The sequence below is a fragment of the Sturnira hondurensis genome, unplaced genomic scaffold (assembly GCF_014824575.4).
Source record: "Sturnira hondurensis isolate 20B ecotype Veracruz unplaced genomic scaffold, ASM1482457v3 Scaffold0006496, whole genome shotgun sequence".
In the NCBI taxonomy this organism is placed as follows: domain Eukaryota; kingdom Metazoa; phylum Chordata; class Mammalia; order Chiroptera; family Phyllostomidae; genus Sturnira; species Sturnira hondurensis.
Window position 1 is genome coordinate 11916928 of NW_028079127.1, and position 26983 is coordinate 11943910.

Genomic DNA, 26983 nt, shown 5'->3' on the forward strand with positions numbered 1-26983 from the left:
AGGATCAGTAAACTACATTTACTGAGATTTGCTGGGGGGGGGTACTGGCACCAAAGATACAAGAGAATCAGGATGAAGAATGGTAAGAAGTTAAGAAATTAAATATACATATTAATCTTACCACTAATTCTGACTACCAGGGAAGTACAAAATGGAAGTTATAATTTATAATGCATTTTTGATGCCCCTCAAAAGGATAAGCTATACATACGATGTAATCAAAAATTTTCAATTGTGCTTAACATCATAGAATTACCCTAAAATGGGTTGATAAAAATGCCTACTCAGCTTCCATGTTTATTTTAGACATATATTTTACATTACACACTGCTTAAAAAGCACAGCTCCTCTGACCCGGTAGCTGAGAAATCTGCGCCAACAGCTACGAGTGCAGATCCTCTAGGAGGCGCTTGCGGTCCATCCCTCCTCTGAAGTCCGCCTTATTTTCAGTTTAGCTTCCCGTCCGGTTCTCTTCAGAACTGTTCATATCTCTTTTGTCTGGTCGTCTTCTTCGAGTTTCCTGATTTCATTTTTTAAACAATTTATAGTTTCACGGCTTGCTTTTAACCTCTCCTTAAGCTCTGCAATTTCAAAGCTTGTTTTTTTCTTCGCAGCTTCTAATTTTTCTCTGGTTTTCACTTCAAGCTCTGCAACTAAAAAAAACAACAACATACTTTTATTGGATAATTTCATTTTTCTTAAATGCCTAAGATATGTCATAGAGTAATAAATAAAACATTTCCTGAGGTCAATATTTCCAAGAAAAAAATGTGGACAATTTAAGACATATAACATAAAACATAGGGGTGTGGGTAAGAAAACCTGAATGCCCAAGAGAGGATTTCAGATGTTTCTGTAATAATGAAATTATGGCCACTAATATTTTTTAAATTATTTATTTATCTTTAGAGGGGAAGGGAAGGAGAGAGGGAGAGAAATATCAATGTGTGGTTGCCTCTCCTGTGTCGAGCTGGCCTGCAACCCAGGCATGTGCCCTGACTGGGAATCGAACCGTGATTGTCCTGGTTCGCAGGCCCACACTTAATCCACTGAGCTACACCAGCCAGGTAGCCACTAATATTTTAATTCATCATTAGGATTTTATAACATAATACCTTTGTTTTTCCCCATATACATGTTAATTTAGAAATAACAAGCCATACAATCCAAAAGACATTCAGCTAATGAGAACACTAAATATATGGTGTTCTAATTTACGATAGCCAAGAGTTGGAAGCAGCCTAGATGCCCATCGGTAAATGACTGGATCAAAAAACTATGGTACATTTACACAATGGAATTCTATGCTGCAGAAAGGAAGAAGGAACTACTACCCTTTGCAACATCATGGATGGAACTGGAAAGCATTATGCTGAGCGAAATAAGCCAGGCGGTGAAAGACAAATATCATATGATCTCACCATTAACAGGAATCTAAACAAACCAAACAAGCAAGCAAAATACAACCAATGACACTCAAATATGGAACGGGCTGTCAGGGCCCAGAGGGGAGAGGGGAGAGAATCATAGGGGAAAAGGGAATGGACTCACATGAACAAGTATAAAAGACACATGGACAATAACTAAGGGTGGGGGGTGGAAAGGGGAGGGAGGCGGGGAGCATGGGGTGGGGGGCGGGCAGGGTTGGGATTATAAGACAGAAACCTGTACTTGAACAAGAATTAAATAAAAATTATATTAAAAATAAATAAATAAATAAATAAATAAATATATGGTGTTCTTAAATTTATGTACAGGTAAAATTTACATAATCAAAATACCACTGGTAAAACAAATTTGCATCTTTTTTTTTTTCAAAAAAGAGTAATAACTGTCTAGGTTTGAATTCCAGCTCCATCATTTATTAGCTGTGCCACTCTGGATAAGTTATTAATTATCTGTCCTAATTTCTTCATTTTTAAAAATGGAAATTATAATAGCAAACACCTCAATATTATTTGTTGAAGAAATTTTAAATGAATTCACGTACATGAAGTGACCAGAATACAATCTGGTACAAAAAAGCAATATTAACTACTATTATGACAGAGGAACATTAAATGACATCCAAGACATTCTAGGTGGCTATATAACCAACTGCTAAAGAAAATGTCACTACTGCGAAATAAAATTCATCTATTTAAATATTCCACTCTGTGTAGCATTATGTTTTACAAAGAGAAAAGCCGACTTTCACCCAACATCTCCACCTTGTGGACATTTCAGGTAATTGCTGCTGATGGACATTGAAAGCATAGATGTACTTGCTTTAAGCATAGCGTAAAATGATCCCTAATTGGAAGCAGCATGGTTTGGTGAAGGAAAAAAATAAAACCCCTTTGAAATCAGAAAGGCTTGAGTTCAAATGCACCCTCAGCCCCCAATCAGCCGAACGATGACATCTCTAAGTCTCCCTCAATCTCATCTTTCTATGTCATATGGTTAAAACTCTAAATTTCTCAGAGGATTTATGAAGATTAAGCAATACAGTTGGCCTTGTATCCATGAGTTCTGTGCCTGTAGATCAAAAGTATTGGGGGAAAAATGTAATATAATTGCTAATGTGTACTATGCAGTTAAGCCTAGATCACCACATCTGCACTGAACATGCACAGACTTTTTCTTGTTATTCCCTAAACAATACAGTTTAAATTTACACACATTTACATTATATTCGGAGTTATAAATAATCTAGAGATGACTTAAAGTGTACAGGAGAATATGCACAGGCTATATGAAAACACTACACCATTTTACATATGGAACACATGCATTAGAGGATTATTGTATCCTCAGGGTGTACCGGAACCAATCCCCAAGGAACAGCAAGGGAACAACAAAATCAGATGTCTTTCTTTTAATGTAATTTCTTCTAACATCTCAAATTTTAAAACTCTACCTTAGCCAGGCCAGTCATTTTCTAATTTTTTTAAATAACAGGCTGACTGATTTAAAAAAAGAAAAAAACTATTTAACTACTTTTAATTAAACTGGAAGTTGTTTTGGTAAATGCTATGAAACAATAATCTAAATCAAGTTTTGCTCTTAAAAGCTTATCAACTGTAACAGTACCACTTTTGGAATTACCTTTTTTTTCCTTATTGATTTGATATTGTTAAAAAAATAAACAAAATTCAAAACTTGCAATTTACTGCTAAAAAGTTCCCAAAGTTATATAGCTCCAAACAAGCTTTAACGCATACAAATACATTTATAGAAAGGTACTTTCATAAAACACGTTGTGTCTACTTGTTACACATACATGAATTATTTGTTAGTTTTGTTGAAAACACCAAAACGTGGTCATTCGACTTTTAAAAGAGAACTTTTCTCTGAGTTGGGCACACTTTATGGTGTGGGAGAAACAAGATCTACGGAGAGCAAATGACCATTAACACATTAAAATACCTTAGAGTGGCAAGATGGCAGCGGAGTAGGAGAGTTTATCTTGCACCACCTCCCAGAATCAAGGTGAAAATAAAAATGAAGAGGGGGAATACCCATCTGAAATGAACAACTGAGGACTGCCTGAGGAAGCGATACTTAACCAAGGACAAACAGAAAACACCTCTTGACTAGTGGACAGCGCAGGGACCCCAATGGGGCCAGTACCACTTTCATGGGCAGCAGCTGAGAGAGCTTCCCCTAGAGGCGAGTTAGGCACAGACATCAGACGGGGTTCCCACGCACAGAGAGCCAGGGTTGGAGCCCACCCACGCAGCATCCAGCCACGAAAAGCCACAGGGTTTTTTGCACACGAGAGAGAGAGACCCTACTAGAGACAAAGCCACATTTTCTTTTTACTTTCTTTTGTTCTCAGGGGCCAACGCACAGGTTTCTCACTCCTGGCCATTCATTCACCTTGGCTCAGGGGAAGGGAAGACATCACAGTATGCAGTCCTACCAGGGGAGTCTGGAGTGCGAGGCTTGGGGGACAGGCGTGGGGAGTGGCTGCTGCGCTCCTGGTGCTGGGCTTTCACACCATAACACAGCAGCCATTTTGCTTGAGGAAAGCAAGCCCCTCCCAGAGAAAAAACAACGACCCCAGCCTGTGGAAAAACTGCTCTCCCCAGGCTTCTAGCCTATCCTCTGCAATCCCACTTGTCACTGCCTTTGAAATCCTGCTTGCCCACCCAGCAACTTTTTTACTTTCCCCAACCTGCAACAACATAGGCGGACTCAGGAGTGTTAAGAGATTGGCCTTAGGGCTCAGCCTTTCCATATACCTTCCTGGGAACCAGACTGGCACCTCCCACAGGAGAGCCTAAGAACGCCATCAGCTTCTGGGCTCTGAGGAGCCCATCTGCTACCCTAGTAAGAGCTTCGACCTGCTGAGTTCAGGGAAGTAGTCCCGGACAGACTCAGACTTCCCAGAAGCCAAACAGTACCTTCCACAGGAGATCCAGAGGTCACATCCTCCTAACTCCACTAGGAGCCCTCCCAGAAACAGAGGTCAGCAGCTAGACTAACGGAAGGACCACAGGCAGAGGTGGGGAAGTGGTACCTACAGTGCTTCTGGTCATGAGTTGACCCACCCTGGACCTTGTGATGATAAAAAGCAAGCAGTGAAGAACTGGGAGGATCAGCCTGAAGCAGCCAAGCCGGAAGGAGACAGCCACAAACTATGGACAGCATGTAGTTTCGAACAGGCTGCCTAGAGCTAGATGGGGACAGTATCTGACATTGGCTTACACCATCGTCAGAACCCCAGAGGCATATCCAGAAGGAGAAGGCAGCAGGCAAGCACTCAACTCTGCTGAGATGAATTCCGCCTCAATCGTTTTCAATATTTGTGTTTTTTCTTTTGCAAAGCTTTTCAACATTTTTCTTTTTCTTCAATTCTGTTCCTATTTTTCACTATTTTTAATTTTAAATCCCACATTTTACTCTATTAAATCCCTTTCTTACTTTATTTTGCCTTCTTCCTTCCCTTTATTTTCATTTTAAAAATTTTCCCCTTTCTTTGCCATGATTCTATTCCTTACTCTTATTATTTCTCCTCCCTCTAGCCTCTCAATATCTCTTTATTTCCTTTAGTCATCTCATATATTTTCTTTCCTATAATATTCTTATTCTATTACCACCTTTATTAATCTTTGCTCATTTGTTGTTGATATTGCTTGTTGTTATCGGGGGTATTTTTGCTGGTGTGAGATTTGTTTTCTGTGTCATGTTGTGTTGTTCTGTTGGCACCTGTACATAAGCACACAAGACATGGTGGAGGTTGAGACTCTTAGCCAACCAGAGGGGAGAATACACCAACAAAGAAGCCAACAATTAAAACAAATACGCCAGGAAAGCCCACATAAACTGCATAAGAGGCATCCCTAAAACCTCCAAGTCAGGAGATGAAGGAAAATGCACCATTGAGTCCCACAGGACTCCTACCGCAGAGAACCACCCCATGAAGTCAGGGAGTCAAAGCATATCTAATATGTAGAAGCAAACAAAAAGAGACACCTAAAATACGGAGACAAAGACACCACCCTCATTTCAAAGAGAAAGGAGGAATCCCCAGAAAAAGAGCTAAATGAAATTGAAGCAAGCAATTTATCAGATATAGAGTTCAAAGTAATGGTTTTAAGGACGCTCAAGGAACTTAATGAAAACTACAAGGAACTTTATGGGAGCTACAAGGAACTTGGTGGGAACTATATCAGAATAAAAAGGGACATAGAAACTGAGTAAGAACTAGGTGGAAATGAAGAATACACCAGAAGGAATTAAAAGCAGGCTAGAGGAAGCAGAGGATTGAATAAGCAAGTTGGAAGACAAAAGTAGGAAAAAACCATTCAGTCAGAGCAACAATATGAGAAAAAACTCAAAAAGTACTAGGAAAGGTGAAGGGAGCTTTGGGACAACATGAAATGTAACAATATCGCATCACAGGGATACCAGAAGAAGAAAGGGAGCAAGAGAGAGAAGATTTGCTTTAAAAAATGAGAGAAAAGTTCCCTAATTTGATGAAGGAAAAAGTCATGCAAGTTCAGGAAGCATAAAAGTCCCAACCAAAATGAACTCAAAGACACCAACTGTAAAGCACATCACAATTAAAAGGCAAAACTTAAAGACAGAGAGAGAATCTTAAAGGGAGCAGGGAGAAAAAGCTAGTAGCATACACAGAGCTCCAATAAGGCTATCAGCCAATTTCTCAACAAAAACACTATAGGCCAGAAGAGACTGGCACGAAATATTCCAAGGAATGAAAAGCAAAGACCTGCAACCAAGACTAGTCTGTCCAGGAAGGTTCTCATTTAGAATGGGGAGTACACCAGACAAAGGCTAAAAGAGCACATCTCCACCAAACCAGCATTACAAGAGACTGCTAAAGGGACTGCTTTAAGAAGAAATAGAGAACGCAGGTAAAAAGGGAAAAAATGGCAATGAATAAGTACCTATCAATGATAACCTTAAATGTAAATGGATTAAATGTTCCAATCAAAAGACATAGAGTAGCTGGAGGGATAAGATAACACAATCCCCATATATGCTACCTACAAGAGATCCATCTCAGAACAAAGATTGACATAGGTTGAAATTGAAGGAATGGAAAAACTATTCCATGCAAATGGACATGAAAAAAACCCTTATATCGAACAAAATAGACTTTAAAACAAAGGCAATAACAAGAAACAAAGACGGTCACTACATAACAGTTAAGGGAGCGGTCCAACAAGAGAATGTAATGCTTGTAAACATATATGCACCTGATATAAGAGCACCTAAATATATACAGAAAAATCGTGGAGGACTTTAAGAAAGTGATTGACAGTAATAAAGTCATTGTAAGGGATTTTAACACCCCACTGTTAACAATGGACAGAACTTTCAAACAAAAAATCAACAAGACTATTGCAGCATTAAATGATACTCGAAACTAAATGGACTTAATTGACATATACAGAACATTTCACCCCAAAGACGCAAAATATACATTCTTCTCAAATGCACATGGATTATTTTCAAAGGCAGACAACACTGTAGCACACATAACAAACCTTAACAAATTCAAGAAAAGTGAAGTCATATCAAGCTTTTTCTCAGATCACTTTGGCCTGAAATTAGAAACCAACCTCAAGAAAAAAACTCAAAAACATTCAAATACATGAAGAATAAATAACATGTTATTAAATAATGAGTGGGTTAACAATGGCATCAAGAAAGAAATCAAAAAGCAGCTCAAAACAAATGAAAATGAATACACAACCCAAAGCCTATGGGACACAGTGAAAGCAGTCCTGAGAGGGAAGTTCACAGTGTTAAAGGTCTACCTAGAGAATACAGAAAAATCACAAGTAAACAGCCTAACCCTATATCTAAAAGAACTAGAGGAACACAATAAACAAAGCCCAGAGTGAGTAGAAGGAAGGAAATAATCAAAATCAGGAGCAGAATTCAATGACATAGAGACTAAAAAAAATTTTAAATCTCAATGAATCCCAGAGCTGGTTCTTTGAAAAGACAAATAAAATTGACAAACCTTTAACCGGACTCATTAAAAAAAAAAGAGTGAAGACCCAAATAAATAAAATCAGAAATGAAAGAGAAGTAACAACTGCTACCACAGAAATTCCACAAATTTATATGGAACCAAAAAACCCCCCAAATAACCTCAGCAAACTTGAGGAAGAAGAACAAAGTCAGAAGAATCACAATACCTGATATCAAACTATATTACAAGGCCACTGTAACCAAAACACTATGGTACTGGCATAAGAACAGACACATATATCAATGGAACAGAGCAGAGAGCTCAGAAGTAAACCCATGTCTCTATGGCCAACTGATATTTGACAAAGGGGGAAGAAGTATACAATGCAGTAAAAACAGTGTTGGGAAAACTGGACTAGTACATGCAAAAAAGGAAACTATACCACCAGCTTAAACTGTATACCAGAATAAACTCAAAATGGATAAAAGACTTAAATACAAGTCATGATACCATAAAGATCCTTGCAGAAAAGAGAGGTGGTAAAAATCTCAAATATCTTACATAGCAATATTTTGCTGATATATTTCCTAGGGCAAGGAAATAAAGAAAAAATAAACAAATGGGTCAAATTATAAAGCTTCAGCATGGCTAACAAAACCATCAACAAAATGAAAAGGGAACTGACTGTATGGGAGAATATATTTGCCAATGATACATAGCATGACGGCTTAATCTCCAAAATATATCAAGAACTCATATCACTCAACACCAGGAAGACAAACAATCCAATTAAAAAATGAGCAAAGGTATAGCTCAGTGGATTGAGCATGGGCCTGCAAACCAAACAACTGCGGTTCGATTCCCAGTCAGGGCACATGCCTGGATTGCAAACCAGTTCCCAGCAGGGGATGCATGAAAGGCAACCATACATTCATATTTCTCTCCTTTTCTCCTTCCCTTCCCCTCTAAAGATAAATAAATAAAATCTTTTAAAAAATGAGCAAAGGACACTGAATAGACACTTCTTCAAGGAGGACATACAGAGGCCCATAGACATATGGAAAAAAATGCTCCACATTACCAGCCATCAGAGAGATGTAAATTAAAACCACAATGAGATATCACTTCATACCTGCCAAAATGGCTATCATTAATAAATCAGCAAACAAATGCCGGCAAGCATTTGGAGAAAAGGGAACCCTAGTACACTGCTGGTGGGAATGCAGACTGGTGCAGCCACTGTAGAAAACAGTATGGAATTTCCTCAAAAAATAAAAAATAGGGCTACCTTTTGACCCAGCAATCCCACTGCTGGGATTATACCCTAAGATTCCCAAAACACCAATTCAAAAAAAATTTATGACCCCTATGTTCAGAGTAGCACTATTTACAATAGCCAAGCGTTGGAAACAGCCTCAGTGCCCATCAGCAGATGAGTGGATTAAAAAACTGTGGTACATTTACACAGTAGAATACTATGCAGCAGAATAAAATAAGGAATTCCTACCTTTCTAACAGCACAGATGGAACTGGAAATTATTATGCCAAGTGAAATAAGCCAGTCAATGAAAGATAAATACCATGAGTTCACTTATAAGAGGATCTAATGAACAAAATAAACTAATAAGCAAAAGAGAACCAGAGGCATTGAATCACAGAATAGACTGACAGCTGTGAGAGGGGAGGGGAAAAATGGGGACAGTTTGAAAGAAAGTACAGGGATTAGTCAGAGAACATATATGCAGGACCCCTGGACGGGGACAACGGTGTGGGGATGGACTATGGAAGTAGGGGGATGGGCTGGGAAGTGGGAAGAAGGGGTAAAAATTGGGATTAATGTTAACAGAATAGAACATTATTAAAAATACCATATTAGGTGCTTTTTTACCTTTTCAAAGTAATCATATACATATCTGTTTTATGTTCATTATAAAGTAAGCAAATGTAGAAAGTGAAGCATAAATATTTTAAATATGATTTTAAACCTGAAATGACTATCAAGTGGAAAAATTAAAACTAGTATTCAGATCTTTTAACTTCTAGTCATAGGTTTCATAAAAATGTAACACTACTATAACGAATAGTGGTTAAACAGCAACTGCTTTCTTCCCTGTACTCATCCCCTAACTGTTCTTTTACTGGATCACTTCTTTCAGCCTATAAATATACTGGTTTACTTCCCCTGAAAACACTGCCCTCACCCTATATCCTGCTTCTCCTACCACTGCAAGTGTCTCCAGTTTCTCTCTTGATTCACTTCAACTATCTTCTGTATTTACTTTTCTCCTTCAACTGCTCCTATTAAGGTAATCAAGGACCTCTACCTTGCTATAGCCTATTTCTTGACCCTCATCTAACTTGACCTCTCAGAAATACTGGACATGGCTGAATATTTCTTGATATACTTTCTACACTTGGCTGTAAAACATTACAGGCATCTGGTTTTTCTTCCTCCATACTTGTTGTTTTTCTCATTTCCTTTGCTAATAATCACCTCCTTAAATCTCTTAAATGTTGCAGTGATCATGGCTTAGTCCTTGGACCTCTTTTCTATTTCACTCACTCCTCTGATGATATCATTGGGTCTCACAAATTATAAATCCATCTATTTATTGCCTTCTAAATTTTTGTCTTCAGTCTCTCCTTGAATACTAGACTTTTGGGTACAGTTGCCTTCTCAATGTAACCACTTAGATGTCTTAGAGCCAACATGTCCAAAATTGTATTAACTGTCCCCTCCCAGACTTCCCCCATCCCTATAGAAAGCAATGACAATTTTTGGGTTTCTTAGGCCCAAAACCTTAAGAGTCATTCTTGGCTGTTCTTCTTTTTATTCAAACCATCAGCAAATCCTACTGTATCTATCTTCAAAATAGATCCAGAATCTGACCCTTCCTCACCCACCATTCTGTCACATCTAGGTTATCGTAACAGCCTCTCTGCTTCTTCCTTTTCTGCCTTACAGTCGATTCTCAACACAGTGGCCAGGCTGATTGATCTTTTAATGTTAGTCCTATATTTTCATTCTTTGGCTCAAAACCCACAAATGACTCTACATGTCCTTCATCCCCCTTAAAGTCTTCACAGTTATCCACAAATTTCCACATGATCTGGTCCCCTATTAATTAACTTCTCTGGCCTCACCTCTGACTTCCTGTCCCCTTTTTTACTTTACTCCAGTCTCACTGGCCTCCTTGCTGTTTCTGACACGCTCCTACCTCAGGGCTTTTCTCCCTCTACAGATAAAATGCTTCTCTCAGCTCCACTCCAAGGATCACATTCTTTACTCCTTTAGGTATTCGCTCAAATGCTACAACCTCAGGAAGCCTTCTGTGACCTGATTTTAAAAACTGCCTATCATCTCCTCCCACCAAAGGTGTTTCTTCCCTTGCTTCACTTGTCTCCGTGCCATCCAATCACTATATTACACTTTATAAAATCTGTCTTCCTCCCACTAGAATGTGAGCTCCATGAGAGCAGGCCTTTTTATCTGGTTTGGACACTGCTCTATCCTCAGAACCTTGAACAATGCTCAGCATATAACTGGTAATGAATACCTGTGAGACGGGATGCAAAAAAACAAAACAATTATCTTCTGGAGGGCAGACCCCTTACAGTACAGGCTTCCCCTACTAGGTGAGTGTTCTAGGAATCCATCTGTATCAATGTACCAGCTGATGCTGTGGCGAGAGGCTGAGTTCAGCTTCTGTGACTATTTTGGGAGACTCTTTCAATGTGTTTACCCATTTCATGATGGGTGATTTATGAGTGTACCTGCTCACCTCATGCTGAATGTCCAGCAGGTTTTGACCAAAAATGGTATGAGCCCCCCAGCCCCAGTCTCCCTATTCACCTGATCACACCCTGAGTGACTTTATTTTTGTTCCGCAGAAGAAAAAAGTTCTCAAAGGGAAACGTGCTGATGTGGAAGAGGTAAAACAAAAACACAGCAGAAGCACTAAAAGGCATCAAAATCAACATGTCCCAAAGCTGTTCTGAGCAGTGGAAAAGTCTTGATAGGTGTATTCATCAAATGGAGAGTACTTTGAAGGTGACTGAAGTTTAAATATGTAAGAATAAATACACACTTTTTATAAATAAATTCCATTTTTTGGAGGGGTCCCCCCCTTGTCCTGTGGGCAAATGAACAGTGACATAAATGTTAACACAGGATGGCAAATAACTGTCATCTTGAGTGGCAACTGCAAGCGATGGGCAACAGCTGCATGGAGTGATGGGCAGGGTATTCTGGGGCACTGCTGGGTTGGAAGGAAATACACTGTGACTGAAATCAATGTGGCATTCTGACATTTTCCACCTCAGTATTAATCTGAAATTATATAAAATATGTAATTTTATATATTGAAAAAAAACAAGATCACAGAACACAGAAGTGTAATTAGAGAATAAAAGACAAACGGTATTTCAAAGACTGAGAAGCTTTTCACCTTTTGAAAGTAGGCCTACTTTGGGAACAATTTATAATACCCTTCTTACATGTTCTATAGCGATGCACATCTTACTTTTTTAACTCCTGAAAAATTTATGTATATACAGCATTAGAAAAAATTTCAAAGTTACTAATCAATCATTTCATCATCATACAACACATTATTTTTCAGTATTAATTATGAACTCATGGCACTTACATTCTGTTTCATGCTTATAGGCTCCTAATGTTAGCTGACGAGACGTTGTTAGTAACTGCTGCATCATTGCAGTTGGGTCTTGAAATATCTAATGGAATAAAATGGAAAAAGGCCCAATAACTTCAAAGTTCTACAATTCAGAATGCTTTTAAAGGTCTTATTATAAAATCTCCTTACCATTTCATCATAAAACTCTGAAACCACTGTCTTTTTTCCCAGCATTGCATTGGTGTCCGATTGAAACAGCTTTAACAAATGATACAGGGTCACCTATGAGATAAAATCAGACGTAACACATCTGTGCAATGGTAACCTTCATCACGGTGAAACAATGTCATTTCTATAACTGAATTAGAGACTGGAATTAGTAAACATTCCAAATTCATGACCTTGTCTCAATTGCAATTTTCTGTGGTGAATCACTCAAACTCTGTATACTTTCACCTTCCTATTAGGTATCACCATCCATTTACTCTAAACATGATTTTTTTTTAAATAAGAGAAAGTTTATTTAGAAAGACACAGAGGTAGAAGTGAACTTCAGGAATTAAAGAGCTCAGGGAACAAGTTACAGAAGCAAAAGAAGGGCCCCTGGAGCTCGGAAGAGGGAGACACACAGAAAACGCACCAGGGGGAGGTGGGCAGGAAAAGGCATGGGCACAGTCTGTAGAGGGACGGGTAAACATGGATGGTTTGAAGAAGGTAAGTAGGAGTCCGTTACAAAGCGTGTGTCTAGAGAGTAACTATATATAAAAATAACATAAGATACAGCTATGTAAATTAAACTGGGAAATCACTAAAACATAAGTCTTTTTTTAAAAAAAAGACAAATTCTTTTACCAACACAAGTGAAATTAGATTATGAGACAGTTTTACTTTGAAGATTAAAGTTTACAAATATACTATGAGAGAAAAGGTTTGATACTTTAAAATGTTCAGTGAGGATAAGATAATTTATTTTTTGATCTATAAGATTATTATATAAGTAAAAGTCAAAGATAATTCACTTTGGCAAGAGCAATATGTCTTCAAAATACTTAAAAACAGGTGCAGCAAGATATCAAGGGAAAAGTTATGTGACACGATGTGTGATTACTTCAGTGAAATAAAGCTCAGTTGGCAGCCCTGGCTGGTATGGCTCAGTGGATCAAGCGCTGGCATGAAAACCAATGGCTACTGGTTCGATTCCCAGTCAGGGTACATCCCAGACCTGGGTTGCAGGCCAGGTCCCCGGCTGGGGGCATGTGAAAGGCAACCAGTCAATGTATCTCTCACACATGGCTGCTTTTCTCGCTCTCCTTCTCCCTTCCTTTCCATCTCTAAAAATAAAGAAAATCTTAAAAAAAAAAAAGAAAATCCAACTGGGAAAACATCAGAGTTCATGTTGGAGAAACTAATTCAGAGGCCTCAAAAAATGTCCCAAAACTTAGCAAAAATCATTCCAAAGACCACGCATCAACCACAGGCCATATTTCAAGCAGATAATTCAACAAATTCATGAAATAGACAGAAAGCAGATGAGACTACACAATGGATACTCTAGAACAGAGAAATCCACAACCTGAAAACAAGGAGGAGAACTGCATCATGGGTAGGAGCCAGTGCTCCCAGTACAGCCCCAGAGAGGTTCCAAGCTCAGTTGGCAGGTGTAGAAATCAAGAATGCTGTCGCTGGCTCAGCCTGTTCTTCTTCCTTCCATCTCCTTTGCTCAAAGACAAGAGGGCATATCCTTCTATGGAATCTAGAGTTTTTCACCCAAACAATCAAGTATTAAGTAGAAATAAAGTTATTTTCAGAGAGTAATGGCTCTGAAAGTTTATTTCTCAGGCATCCTTTCTGAAGAAATTCCTCCAGTAAAATGAAAACAACAACAACAACAACAACAACCCTGAAATGATAAAGAAAAAGGGTCACCTGTCATCATTAGGAGTTGACAAGCACTGCTTAAAATCAAAAAATTCAAATTCAGAGATTTAAATATATGAGATGCATGGGAATTATTTCTAGAGAAACAGAAAACAGTAACTATGGTTTTCCTGGGAAAAGGGCCAGATATGGGGGAAAAGTAGATGTTATGGGTTGAGTTATGTCCCCCCAAAAGATGCTGAAGTCCTAACCCTCAGTGCCTGTGGATGTTACCTTACCTGGAAATAGGGCCTTTGCAAATGTAATCAAATTAAGATGAAGTCCTTAGGGTGTGCCCTGATCCAATATGACTAGTGTCCTCATAAGAGGAGACACAGAGAAAGGCCATGTGACAATAAAGATGGAGAATGAAGTTATGCTGCCACAAAATGGGGAAGCCTGGGGCTACTGGGAACTAGGAAAGGCAAGAAAGAATCCTCCCCTAGTGGCTCTGGAGAGAGCATGTCCAACACATTGATTTTGAACTTGTAGCTTCTAGAACTGTGAGAATAAATTTTTGTTGTCTAGCCACTCAGTTTGTGGTACTTTGTTATGGCAGCCCAAGGAAACTAATACAGTAGACTTATACTTTTTATTTTTAAAGACTTTTAAAAAAAATCATGTGCATGTTTGCCCTGGCTGGTGTGGCTCAGTTGGTTGGGGCATTGTCCAATAAAGCTGAAGACCATAGGTTCAACTCCCAGTTAGGGCACATGTCTAGGTTGTGGGTTAGGTCCCTTGGCAGGGCACGTTCAGGAGACAATGGATCGACATTTATCTATCTCCCTTCCTCTGTCTGGAATCAATGAACATATCACCCGCTGAGGATTAAAAAAAAAGGCATGTGCATATTTGACTTTTATAATTAAGAAAAATGAAAAACTACATCATAAAACTGTCCCTCCCCTAAATTTATTAGACTACCAGAGGCATTCATGCATATATAGGCGATGAAAAATTTCAGGACAGATGCCTCCAACTTTGAGCTGTTTGCGGATTGTTAGAGCAATGAAAATGCCTATACTTGCTACAGAGATAGTGTAATGGAGTGGTCAGGCCAGATCCTGGGAGAAGGCAGCGGGTGGTGAGAAAACCCCAAGGCAGAATTGAAGACTGAAGCCCTCCCTTCCAAGGGAGGGGCCGCCAGAGAATGAATATTGCCCAGGGCAACTATAAACTAAAGCAACTTTCATCAGCCTGGCCCTGCCTGTGTGTGTGGCTGCTGGCAACCAAGCAGTTCAGGACCCAGTAGAAGGAAGCTCATACAGAGCATGCATGGTTCAAGACTTCTGTCCCCTTGTGCAAAATGGCAGCCAGAAGAGGGAGAAAGGCAAATATGGCAAATATTAACACACATGGTTAAAAAGCCAGGGTGCATCACACAGGGATTTCTGGGCTGAGTCTTTAAAATAGAATGTACCTAGACGCATCCTCTCTTTCTCCTCCCTGGTGAGCCTGGCTGGCCACAGGGAGCCTGGATTCCTGAGACCAGAGGGTTCCCTGGAGATGTCCTGACCGCGCTCGAAGGCCCCGAACTTCTCCCACACAGAAAGTGGCAGCACTAGCTGAACCATGACGGGGAACCTGCCAAGCCACCTGGATAATCCTGCTGCAGTTAGCTGCATTTCATAAAGGACAGTACTTTCAGGAATGGGAAAAGGGACTCAGGGGCATTCTCGAACTGGCAGAGCGTGCCAGGGCTGTTTGTCTCTGGATATTTTAAAGAGGAAGGGGCCCTGAGGCAGAAACCTGCCATCATTCCAAAACTACGTAACCTTTAAATAAATGACCCCCTTCCTTTTCATCAGACTCCTGTCTCCAGGCAGCAAGCAATAGAACCTCACTGACTATTCTGGAACAGCACAAGGCTGTCCAGTAACAGTATTTCTAGGCATAAAAATCCAATTTTAGCATTTTGTTTTTACAAACAACCACTCTTTTTACAATGGCTTGGCCTATAATAGGTTATTAGATATCAGAAGTAAATCACAAGCTATCTATGTCTTTCTTTTACACTTTAAATAAAACTTCACATGACTTATTTTCTGCAAGAGCCAACTATTAAAAAATATAATGGTTTCATTTTACTAACAGTACACTACAGCAGTTTTGGGGGAATAAAATTCAGGCCCATGTAGGTCTACATGGAAACCTATTTAATAAATTAATCACTGCAGAAGTGTAAAAGGTCATATTGCCTTACTTTTCTAAGAGTGGACTTTGAGAGGCAGCTCATAATGAAATTACATGATATAAAGACTTCTTTCAGAAATGTCCTTCCCAACCGGGATAGGAGGGAATGACAGATGAAGAGACAGACAAGGCCACAGTTCTCAAAATAAAAATCAATTCAAAGCAATCCTAAAGAATTAAAAAGAGCTTCTGCTCTTATAACATTATCTTCTCTCTCAATACCATATTTTGCTGTGTATGTGCTCCTATGTGTAATGCACACCCACGTTTTTGGCCCAAACTTGTAAGAGAAAAATCTTTCATTTTAATTTTCAATTTAATCATTTATTTTTTCTATTTAGAAACAAAAATTATTGTATTCCAGGGTATTATTTTGCATACAGATATCATTACTGCTTTCTAGAGTTACACTTTTAACACATAAGCATAAATAAAAGAATTTAAAACATTTATATAGATAAAGAATTAGTACTATCCATGTATAATGCACATCCTTATTTTTCCCCTCAAAAACTGTGAGCATTATGCACAGCAAAATATGGTATCTGCTAAATTTGGTGTTCTATTCTCCCTTGCAGACTATTTTCATTAAGGATTTAACTCTGTGTCAAGACATTTGAATAATACCTGACAAATAATAAACATTTAAGAAGTTCTTGCCAAACAAAATGTAAAGGTTGTGAGAATATTCTAGAAAGACAGTAAGAATGGTATGAAACCTAGAACCTTTATCCCATGGAAAATATTTAAGTGAGCTACAGGACTTCCACCAAGATGGAGGCATAGGTGGAAACATTGTGCCTTCTCCCACAACCAAGTTTGAATACACCAAAGGTTTGGAGAACAAAGACACAGCCAAAGAACAGAAAATTGAATTATACGGAAGTCCGACTACAACGAACCGTTCAACCAGGACGGTAAGAGGGGCGGAGCCAGCAGCGGAGCAGGGTTGGACAGGAAAGATCCCCCGACCTAGGCGTGTAAGTGGCCTGGACCTAGTCAGAGTGTGGGGCAGACTGACCGTAGTCACACATTCTCGCACAGTGAGACGGACCACGCAGGCCCCAGGGGGCGAGGGCTGAGGGCGGTGGCACACTCGCGTGCAGTGGGACAAAACACGTGGGCCCTGGTGATGGTGGCAGCTGCCGCACCTGTGAGGGCCGAGGTGGGAGGCGGCAGATGGGACGCTATTGCTCCTCTTTGACCCTGCCCCCACATACAGCATCACAACCCAGCTATTGAGTTGCCCTGCTCTGGTGAACACCCAGGGCTCCGATCCTGCTACATAACAGGCACGAACAGCCCAAAAGATGGCGCAAGAAAAATTCAAAGTCCCAGAGCCGATAACTCTCAACGACCAAGAAATTGCCAGCCTCTCAGAAGCATAATTCAAGACACTGTTTATCAGGATGCTCACAGAACTGGTTGATTATAGTCACAAATTAGAGGAACATATGAAGGCTAAACTAATGGAAATGAAGGGAGATGTCCAGGAAACCAATAGTGATGGAAAGGAAACTGGGACTCAAATCAATGGAATGGACCAGAAGGAAGAACAAAACATCCAACCAGAAAGGAATGAAGAAATGAGAATTCAAAAAAATGAGGAGAGGCTTAGGAACCTCCAGGACATCTTTAAACGTTCCAACATCCAGACTATAGGGGTACCAGAAGGGGTAAAGAAAAAGCCACAAGTGGAAAACGTATTTGAACAAATAATAAAGGAGAACTTCCCCAGTCTGGCAAAGGAAATAGACTTCCAGGAAATCCAGGAAGCTCAGAGTCCCAAAGAAGTTGGACCCAAGAAGGAACACACCAAGGCACATCATAATTACATTAGCCAAGATTAAAATGAAGGAGAGAATCCTAGAAGCAGCAAGAGATAAGGGGATAGTCACCTACAAAGGAGTACCCATCAGACTGTCAGTGGATTTCTCAAAAGAGACCTTACAGGCAAGAAGGGGCTGGAAAGAAGTATTCCAAGTCATGAAATCCAAAGACCTACAGCCAAGATTGCTTTATCCAGCAAAACTTTCATTTAGAATGGAAGGACAGATAAAGTGCTTCTCAGATAGGGTCAAATTCAAGTTCATCATCACCAAGCCCTTATTATATGAAATGCTAAAGGGACTTATCTAAGAAAAAGAAGATGAAAAATATGAACAGTGAAAGGACAGCAAACTCACAGTTATTAACAACCACACCTAAAACAAAAGCAAACCAAAAGGACAGCTAGATCAGGAGTGGAACCATAGAAATGAAGAACACATGGAGGGTTAGCAACAGGGGAGTGGGAGGAGAAGGGGGGAGAAGGTACAGAAAATAGCATAGATGGTAGGTAGAAAATAGATAGGGGGGATGGCAAGAATAGTGGGGGAAATATAGAATCTAAAGAACTTGAGACACGTGGTTATAAACTAAGGGGGGAGAATGGTGGGGGAGGGAGTGTGCGGGTGGAGGGGAATGAAGGGGGTGAATAGAACAACTGTAATGGTATAATCAATAAAATATATTTTAAAAATGAGCTACAGATGTTTTATTTGGGAGAAAATAAAACTAATGTATAAATAGTTATCAATAAAAAGTTCGAAGAAGCTTAAAATAAAATAGAGCTTTCTTAAAACTAGAACTATCTCAAACCTGAACAGAATTGAGGTAGTTCACTTCTCTCTTCACTTAAGAGAGAAGTCAATATTCTCCATACTGAAGTGAAAAAACCCAGAGATTCTTATTTGAGAGATGGCCTATCGGAAGTCCTACAGTTCAGAGTATGGCCTACATCACTGGGTTCTAAATCTTACCACGAATTAAAATCACTTGGGGTGCTGGCCCCTCTCCATGTCTACTGAATCAGACTCTCCAGGGGATTAGGCCTATATTTGTTTGGATTTTTAAAAAACACCTCAGGTACATCTGATGCAGCCAGGTAGAGACTAAGTCTCTGAACCCCTGGCCCAGGTGATACTCAAGTCCTTTAAAAGCACATACAGTTATAAAAATGTAATCTGACAGCTGAAGTGTAAATATTTGGTGCTAAAGGAATGAGCCTGAATCTGTCAAGATGAAAATTAATGGTGATTACTGGTAAAAGACCTGAAACGAGTTAAATACCAGGCATACCAATGAGAAATCAGAGAGCCGTAACTGAGTTCTGACTCTATGGGTTAAAAATGAAAGAGGCATAGTGGTTTTAGTCAAAAGAAAGTGTAATTGAAAGAGCGTGGGGTCTAAATGCAAATACTTGGGTGCAAAACTAGCTCTGCCCCACTACCTGTGTTTCTGAGCCTGGGACTTGACCTCTGAGCCTTAGTGCCCTCAGATCTAAAATGAGGACATCTCCAACTTCACAAAGTTGCTAAGGAATCAAAGTGAAAGCTTTGAGGGACCTTTTACAATGTCAAGCAATAATCTGATAAGAAAAGATCAAATGATGAAAAAGTCAGTGATCACCAATAAGGACTCACAAATAAGATATAAAGTAAAGCTGCTAGTACTGATGGCAGCTTGAAAAAGCAGAAAGACGGCTTTTAGTGCTTTTAACCATAAAAAACTGGATACTCCCATTTCAGACAGCATATGACCTCAACCTATTTATTACTAATAACCAAATGAATTTAAAATTTTTGCTGTAATCATAAAATTTTCATGGTTCATTTCCAATACATGTTCACGTTGTATTCCTTATTTCTATATCGAAAAATATAAACTTTGGAAGGCACATCATTTAAAAATGAAAAATCTTAACTCATGGCAAGATACACCATACTATAAGTGTCAACATATAATAAATAAAAATGTCAACATATAATAAGCTCTTCATTAAGTATTGTTACATTTTCACAATTACTAAAAAGATTATTTTAGATTTACAAAGATTACCATTACTCACAGGTCTTTCATTAGGATCAATGAAAAATATTTTGATGATTATTTCGAATTCACCCCATCCTGTTTCAGTAATTTCATATGGAGGCTTAGTAACAACTGAAAAAGAGAAAGAATAAAATAATTATTAAGTATAAATTACTGATGCAGTTTCCTCTTTTTAAATTTGTATAAATAAAAAAACTATACTGTACCTCTTAAAGGATTGCCATAGCTTTCGTGTAATTTAAATTGAATTTTCTTCACATATGCTGACATATCCTAAAATATAGAGGAATTAATTGGTTCTGCCATCTACATATAAAAACTAGGAGGGAAATCCACTGAGCATGCATATCTAATTTTATAAAATACACTTCCCTTCAAGTATTATGGAATCCAATTTTCTAAAAAACATGCATTATACCTGGGAGGTTTGTTTTTTATTTTAAACAAGGAAGCCTGTGCTGAATTCTTTCATAATTAATAATATATAGAAATATACATATCAATTCACTTGTTTTGCAAATCATTTTTATATATTTATCTATAGATAATCCTCTAAATCAATTGATTTTTCCATAAAAACAATAGTACACTATCAATATTTTTTATAGAAATAACCATATAAACCAAAACAAATATAAGAACTAAGCAACTTCAAAGAACAAAACTTTGTTATGTAAAACTAAGGTCAACTAAACTAAGTGACCTAAAACTTAGTTGGATATAAAAACTCCTTTTCTTAATTTTATTTTGAAGCACATAAACATATTCATAAGCTCTGACACATAAAAGGGATTCTCCTAGAGGATGTGGCTTTTTCAAAAATACTTCATTAAAGAAAAATAGAAAAATGCAAAACAGAATAAAAGAGGCACTGAACAGTAATGTTTATTAATCTTTTTTTTGCCTTCAGGAATTTTTTATTACCTACATATATAATTTTGGATTTTATTTATTTTTTACATATGTATTTCTAAATTACAATCACACTGTAATGATTTACTAATATCGGCTTTCATTACTTAACATTATATTGTGAACATTTTTTTGAGGCAGATTTTTTAAAGTATCTTTGAAGACTCTTTTGGAAATACTTCATTCATTTTTTTTCTACAAACGTGTGTGACTACCAATATTGAGTACCAGATGCTATAATGGTAACTAATAATGGGTCTTGCCCTCAGGATCTCTATGTGGATTAAGGGGCAGCCAAGAACAGCATTTCAGTGTAATCTGTGTTATAAAAGCAAGAGGTACAAGACTGTAGGAGGGACACCTAACATAGCAGTCTACAGATCAAGAAAGTAGTTCTAAAGAAAATACACTTGAACTAAGACTAAGGGAGCAGTAAGAACGGAGTGGGTGGGAAGGAATGAGAATGAGGGGGTTTAAGAGTGCTTCTTTGGGAACTGACAGTAATTTAGTACTGGTAGAATGTAGGGTGTAAGGGAATGATGAGGCAAACCCAAATAAGCTGTATGCTTCAGAGACAGGATAAGGAAAGACCATGGCATGCCTTCTAAAACATGGTATTTTTTTTCTCTATTTTTATTTTGACACTATTGCAGATGTCCTCATTTCCATCCACTTTGACCCCTCCTCTTAGCTTCTACTCCCCCCTTCCCTCAGGCCATCACCACACTATTGTCTGTGTCCATGGGTTATACATATATGTTCTTTGGCTAATCTCTTCACCTCCTTTCACCCAGTCCTCATAAGATAGTTTTAACTTTATTAGGGCAACAGATAGTCACTAAAGGTTTGTTTGTTTTTTTAAATAACAGCTTTATTGAGATATTCACATACCATACAAGCCACCCATTTAAAATGTACCATTCAATGATTTTTAGTAGATTCAGAGTTGTACAACCATCACCATAATCATTTTCAAAACATTTTTAATCATACAATACGTGGCCTTTGTGTCTGGCCTCTTTTCCCATAATGTTTTAAATTTCTACATGTGGTAGTAGCATGCAGAACACTTTATTTCATTTTATTACCTAATAGTAGTTCGCTGTATGGATATACCACATTTTGTTTATTCATTCATCAGCTGAGAGACATGTGAGCTGTTTCCATTCCTTTGGGTACTACGAACATTCATAGAGAAGTCTGTGTGTGAACTTTGAAGGGTTTAAATAGAGGAACCATTTATTCACTCAGTAAATATCTCTTGAAGACCTACTATGTACTGGCTATATTCCAGGCATTAGAGATTCAGTAACAAAACAACATGACCAGCTGTCAGGTTATACCTAACAGTTTTGTCTTCCATCTTTTCTTACGGTCTTATTACCAAATTACCGCTTAAAAATTACTATATTCCACTGTGTATAATGCACACTGTTTTTTGCCCAAATTTTTGAGGGAAAAATAAGGATACCCATTATACATGGGAATTAGCACTAAAGCATGTATGCACATTATACTTGGCAAAATACTGTAACTACTATTCCTGAAACATCTGAGTAAACACTAGGCTAATTTAAGCCATGGTGATTAGAAGATGTGCAGTATTTATAGCATAATTCTTGTTAGTGTAACTTAATATTAACTAGAAAACATTTTTGGAAAATTGATTTCTACTGAACAATTACATTAAGATGACAGCTTCTCACTTCAATTCTTTCAAATTTGGGGGCATAACATTTCTAGTAAGGACCAACTTTACAATCAAAAGTCACTACAAAATAACGTTACAATTTATCCTCAAGCAAAACAAACTATATCTTCAAAAAAGTTATAGGAAAAAAAACAATGTATACCTCATTTCTGTATGGTTTCACATATACTGTCCACTGGTGGGTATGGCCGTCCTCTTCTCTTTTCTTTCCAAAATATCGAGCAACATTGCCATAAACTATTGGTTTAACGATAGTAACCCCCTTAAAGAAAAATAATTTAAACACCAATTAATATTGTATCATTACCCAAACAAAGAGAATAAGAGTTCTTAGCCCTGGCTGGTATAGCTCAGTGGGTTGAGCGCGGGCATGCGAACCATAGGATCGCGGTTCGATTCCCAGTCAGGGCACATGCTTGGGTTGCAGACTGGTTCCCTGCAGGCCAACTCCCAGCAGGGGATGCACGAAAGGCAACCATACATTGATGTTTCTCTCCCTCTCCTTCCCCTCTAAAGATAAATAAATAACAATTTAAAAAAAAAGAGTTCTGAAAGTCTGTTTTAAGAAATGGCAGGCACGTAACGGACTCACTTCAGAACAGAAGATACACAGACTGAAAGTAAAGGGAACTCATGACAATGGAAACAAAAAAAGCTGGGCAACAATACTAGTATCAGACAAAGTAGACTTTAAAACAAGGTCTACATAACAAGAGACAGAGAAGGACCCAGCAATTCTACCTCTGGGTATTTACTTGAGGAAATCAAAAACTCTAATATGAAAAAGAGATATGTCTCCATGTGTTCACTGCAGCATTATTAAAAACAGCCAAGATATGGAAGCAACCTAAGTGCCCATCAATAGATGAATGGAATATTATTCCGCCATAAAAAAGAATGAAACCTTGTCACCTGCAATAACATGGATGGACGTCTGAGGGTACTTGCCAAGTGAAATCAGTCAGACAGAGGGAGACATATACCGTATGATTTCATCTATATGTGGAATCCCAAAACCAAAACAAACAAACAAAACAGAAAACAAAGTCAAAGACACAGAGAATATTTTGATGGTTGCCAGACTGCAGGGAGTATAGGGGAATTGGTCAAAGGGGGAAGGGTTTAAGAAATACAAACTACAAATTACAAAAGATGTATCAACAGTCACTGGGATGTAAAGTGCAGCACAGGGAATAGCATCAATAATACTGTACTATGTATGGTGTCAGAGGGACATGAGATTTATCAAGACGATCACTTCTCAGATATAAAAATGTCTAATTGCTCTGTCATACAACTGAAACTAATAAAACATTGTATGTCAACTCTAAGTGAAAAATAAAAAACCTGGTTTTGCTTATAATAGGGATTTCTCTCAATAAATCAACTTTAGAGAATTATCCTTTCATATTAATACAAATAACTAAATACCAGATTAATTACAATGTTCCCTCTTTGAAAATGTCTATTTAAAACATGTAAAGTACTTTGAGAGCTTTCCAGAAAAAAGACACGTAAGACTCTCTAATTACAAACTTTAAAGTGAAGCTCTGGAATAAAGATAGCCAACTTCGACTGCAATCATCTGACGGTAATGTCCTTTGTCACTAGTTTATAGGAGTGTTTTCCAAAGCACAGTACAAATATTAAAGGCAGCTTGGGAGAGGATTGTAAGTGGAATAAGGACAAAGATTTTCCATGTTATTATATGTAGGTTTACTTTAATCAGTATTAGAAAAGCCATAACTACAACTAGCAAATCAAACCCATAATTTCAAAAATATTAATGCTTAGGAATGGGCTTTTAAGAATTGAACTAGCTCTGGCTGGTGTAGCTCAGTGGATTGAGCGTGGGCCTGTGAACCACATGATTGCGGTTCGATTCCCAGTCAGGGCACAAGCCTGGGTTGCAGGCCAGTTCCCAGCAGGAGACTCACGAGAGGCAACCATACACTGATATTTCTCTCCTTCTCTCCTTCCCTCTAAAGATAAATAAGTAAAATCTTTAAAAAAAAGAATTGAACTAAATAAAAATGTTAAATATTACAAATGGATTTAGATCATGAATGCTGAAGTGGCACTTGGATGACTGACACTTGTTTAATACTGGCCGGTGGCCATGTTTGCTACATTTGTGTTCAATTCTGAGATGTACATACATGTTTCTCATCACATCTGGTGAGTGTAATGGCAGTGAGTATTGACAAATTTTGATGGAGAGGAAGAAAAATTCAAATGAAGACAAAATGCTGAATGTTGCACATGAACTTCAGACCAACTGTTCAATAGCAAGAATGTATCTGAAGGTCAAAGGGCAAGATATACCACATGTGATAAGTGCTATGCCAGTGTAATCAATACTAAGGAAAAGCAGAGAACAAGTAGAAAAACTTTTAAATGAAGGTGAATAATTAATAAATAAACCCAATACCTATTAGCCTAAAGTTAGTGTAGAAGGCAAAAGGTTTGTATGAGAACTTAAATAATCAAAGTGCTACTGACACTTTTGTAACAACCCAAATGGGGCCCCACATTCAAGGCCTTGGAATGAATGAGTACAAGGAGCACTGACTTGGTGAGCAGATCCCATATCTGCTATGGTGTGGTAGAAACTTGCAGAGTTCCTCAGTTATAAAAAGGGGGCTCATCTGTCAACAGACTTTCTACCTGGATAAAATTTACCTAAATTGCAAAAAGATGCCTGTAAGACCACATAACAATCACCAAGGAGAATACAACTCTAATTTTAAAGCTTTAGGTGACTAACTCACATCCAATTTTTGTGAAAAGCATTAAGACTACAAGCCTAATCCCCTCAAGTCACCTAGGATTTAGGCTTACAAACTTTTGGAGCCTAACATGACTACAAGCACTATGTATGGTATCAGAGGGATGTCAGAGGGATAAGTTCTGTACGTTTTCCAAAATGTCTTAACCCTCTGTTTGGTAGAACTTTCCTATCAGTCCAAAACCTTGCCTCCAAACCCAGGCAATGTATGTACGTCAATGAATTTTACCTGGCATCTTTTATCCTTATATTAAATTTCAGCTTTTGAAATTTTCGAAGAACTCTCACTTTATGTCACACTAAAGCACTATGTACGAGAGTTGCATACAGTGTATGATCAAAATTATGTGAAAACAATGACAGATAAAGAGTCTTTTAAAATCTATACTAACTAGATTGGTGCAAAAGTGGGTGATTCCTTTTTAAAGAAAAATTTCCTTTCTAGGATAAATAAAAATCATTAAGGGGTAAAAAAAAAATGGTGTTATATCGGGAACCGGTGGGTCCTGCCTTAAAAAAATTAATGTGCCGGGAGATGTGGGAAAGTGGGAGGGAAATGTGTCACCGCATCAAACATTATGTTAGGCTCCACGATAATAACTAATTAAAAACAAAAGAAGCTAATACTAGCTTCCCCAGGTGCCAGGCATGTTCTTTGCGTGCCTTGAGCAAATATATCCTGGCTGTAGCTTTGGGGCTTCGTAAACACCAAGAACTCGGGCAAGTTTTCTGACCTTTCTACCCACCCCCAGTTCTTCAGTTACTGCACTTGCGGGTAACAACTGCCTTAGGTGGCTGTAGGGACTGACTCTGAGAGGGAGGTAAAGCTTTCAGCCCTGAGCTCGGCACGCGGGAAGCGCTTAGTAAATATTTACTACTGTTCTTACCCTCACAATCAGGTGGGTGGCATCCCCTGCTTACAAGTGACCCGAGGTGCCAGCACCACGCCAGAATATCACAGCCCGCAGAATGGCTTGTTTCCTAGGCAACAATGTCCAGCGTTCCGCAAGACACTACTACGTTTGTTTTTTGGCGGGAATGGGAGGGAGGAGGTGACGCCGTGAAGTTGGGACCCAATGACTCGCTCTCCGCCTAGAAACCAGGGTTCAAACCCGGGGAGAGAAGGTGCGAGAGGAAAACACGCGGGCCCTCTCCCCGCCCCGCAGAGAGAGGTTGGGGCGAAACAGCCACTCCCGGACAGAAGACGCGGGCCGGGTACTGACCTTCACTCTCCCGCCGGAGTCAGGCCCAAATTCGGCCATTCTCTTGAACATATTGTCCTACGGAAGAAGCCGCCGCCGCCACCGCCAGGGAAAGAGACCGACGCCGGCGGGGTCGCCGCTCCCTTCAGAGGCCCCGCTCCTCCTGCGCGGGTCCGGGCGGAGAGTTTCTGGGCGAGGGAGAGCGACTCACACGCGCTCGCAGAGGGTAGGACCCGCCAACTACTCACAGGGGGCGGCTATCACAAGCCCATTCAGCCGGCGCGCGGGCCCAGAGCGGGACAGGAGGGGGCCAGAGAC

The 26983-nt window shown here is 38.9% G+C and overlaps 1 protein-coding gene across 1 annotated transcript; it reads right to left on the minus strand.

The window, feature by feature from the left end:
- Positions 1 to 26983, minus strand: YEATS4 (YEATS domain containing 4). The gene is made up of 7 exons (XM_037049470.1): positions 26687 to 26983; positions 22818 to 22937; positions 20259 to 20325; positions 20069 to 20163; positions 12259 to 12351; positions 12082 to 12169; positions 1 to 653 (listed from the first exon to the last, which is right to left on the minus strand). The coding sequence occupies exons 1-7, from the start codon at positions 26735 to 26737 to the stop codon at positions 484 to 486; spliced, it is 684 nt and encodes a 227-aa protein (XP_036905365.1). The 5' UTR covers positions 26738 to 26983; the 3' UTR covers positions 1 to 483.

Coding starts and splice junctions, on each gene's coding strand:
- YEATS4 (XM_037049470.1), bottom strand. CDS start 26,737: ATGTTCAAGAGAATGGCCGAATTTGGGCCTGACTCCGGCGGGAGAGTG. Junction 22,938..26,686: donor ACTCCGGCGGGAGAGTGAAG/GTCAGTACCCGG, acceptor TTTTTCTTTAAG/GGGGTTACTATCGTTAAACC. Junction 20,326..22,817: donor TGAAACCATACAGAAATGAG/GTATACATTGTT, acceptor TCTATATTTTAG/GATATGTCAGCATATGTGAA.